Source organism: Sphaeroforma arctica (assembly GCF_001186125.1).
Source record: "Sphaeroforma arctica JP610 unplaced genomic scaffold supercont1.8155, whole genome shotgun sequence".
Taxonomy (NCBI): Eukaryota; class Ichthyosporea; order Ichthyophonida; genus Sphaeroforma; species Sphaeroforma arctica.
In genome coordinates this window covers 1-1285 of record NW_014032403.1, presented here as the reverse complement: position 1 = coordinate 1285, position 1285 = coordinate 1, and the positions used below count along the sequence as shown (strand labels likewise).

Genomic DNA, 1285 nt, shown 5'->3' with positions numbered 1-1285 from the left:
ATATACTGGCTGATTCATATGTTAAGGGTATCCCCTCTCGAGAATACAGGGTAGTTTAACTTCTGCATGCATTTGGAAAACCAATATGGCATCAATGGGAAGAATACCTTCGTTGCCTGAAATATCTCTTTTGGACGTTACAATTGCATATAATAGTCACTTGCCCAGGCATGAGCACAATTGTCGATTAGTTCACATATGAAAGTATGTGAATCTGTACAGCCCAACAATACATGCAATAGTGATGTCGCATGCCCATTTGCTTAAAGGCTCTACTTGTTTACATATGTATGTTTATGTGTACGTGCATACCCAAGGATACCTGCGACAGTTATATCGGCATGCATCAGTGAGCAAGCATATTCGATTTTGTGCGGTCCATTTATACTACTACCAAATCAGGTATTCAATATCATGTTACTTCCGATTAAATAAACTTCGTTCAGTGAATAACACCGGATATAAGCCTGTAGTCGAAAGCGGGGTGCGCAAAGATACCACGGAGAGAAGTCCATCTGTCCTTAAAGAAGGAGTCAAGTCGGATAATACGGAGAAAAAATCGGACAATCCGACAACTCCAGAGATTACCGAACTTCTACAGGGCAGTGAGCGGATTGTTATCACCTCAACGGATGCGGAGCCAGAAAAACACATATCCACCAATGGCGAGCCAGAAAAACACGTATCTACCAATGACACGACAGGAAATGTGAAGTCCGACCATGTGACACCAGCTATGGAAGAGCAGTCTACCAATACGACTGACACACAATCGAGTGCTGATGAGGGTGTGGAACTGAACCCAGAGGCCACCGCAGGAGGTGCATAGACAAGAAGGAAAAGTGTTTTTTTTCTAATTTAGACTTCCAAATGTAGCATGAACCCTAAAACCTAAAACCCAAGATAGGCAGCTAGAGTACATGTAGAGTGTTGTTGTGTAGAACGTGTGTTGGAATCGTTGCTGAGTACGCATGAGAGTGCGAGATAGGACGTAGAGACGGTCCGAGATGGGTAGAATCACGTGACATATAACAGTACACAAGTTTACTATTCACAAGGCAACTCCTTAATATGGGTTCAACTGGGCATTGCTATCAAAGGCTATACTCAACAGCACACATAATTTATGTATTGTTACCTTTTTGGACACATACTCTGTATACCAATTCTTAGGCATTGATTGGTATGCGATACAGGCGTGGATGCGGAAGTGCGAGAGATACTCACTACCGAACCACAGAAGACGACGGGTGCAACAGAGGGACTGGTTGCTAAGCAAGGGGTG

At 43.3% G+C, this 1285-nt stretch overlaps 1 protein-coding gene across 1 annotated transcript; it reads left to right on the top strand.

The window, feature by feature from the left end:
* Positions 1–466: 466 nt before the first annotated feature.
* SARC_16474 (hypothetical protein) lies at positions 467–829 on the top strand (the record flags this gene model as incomplete). The annotated part of the gene is made up of 1 exon (XM_014289421.1): positions 467–829. A coding segment is annotated over one exon (363 nt), but the record flags the coding sequence as incomplete, so codon positions are not given.
* Between the last annotated feature and the right edge of the window lie 456 nt (positions 830–1285).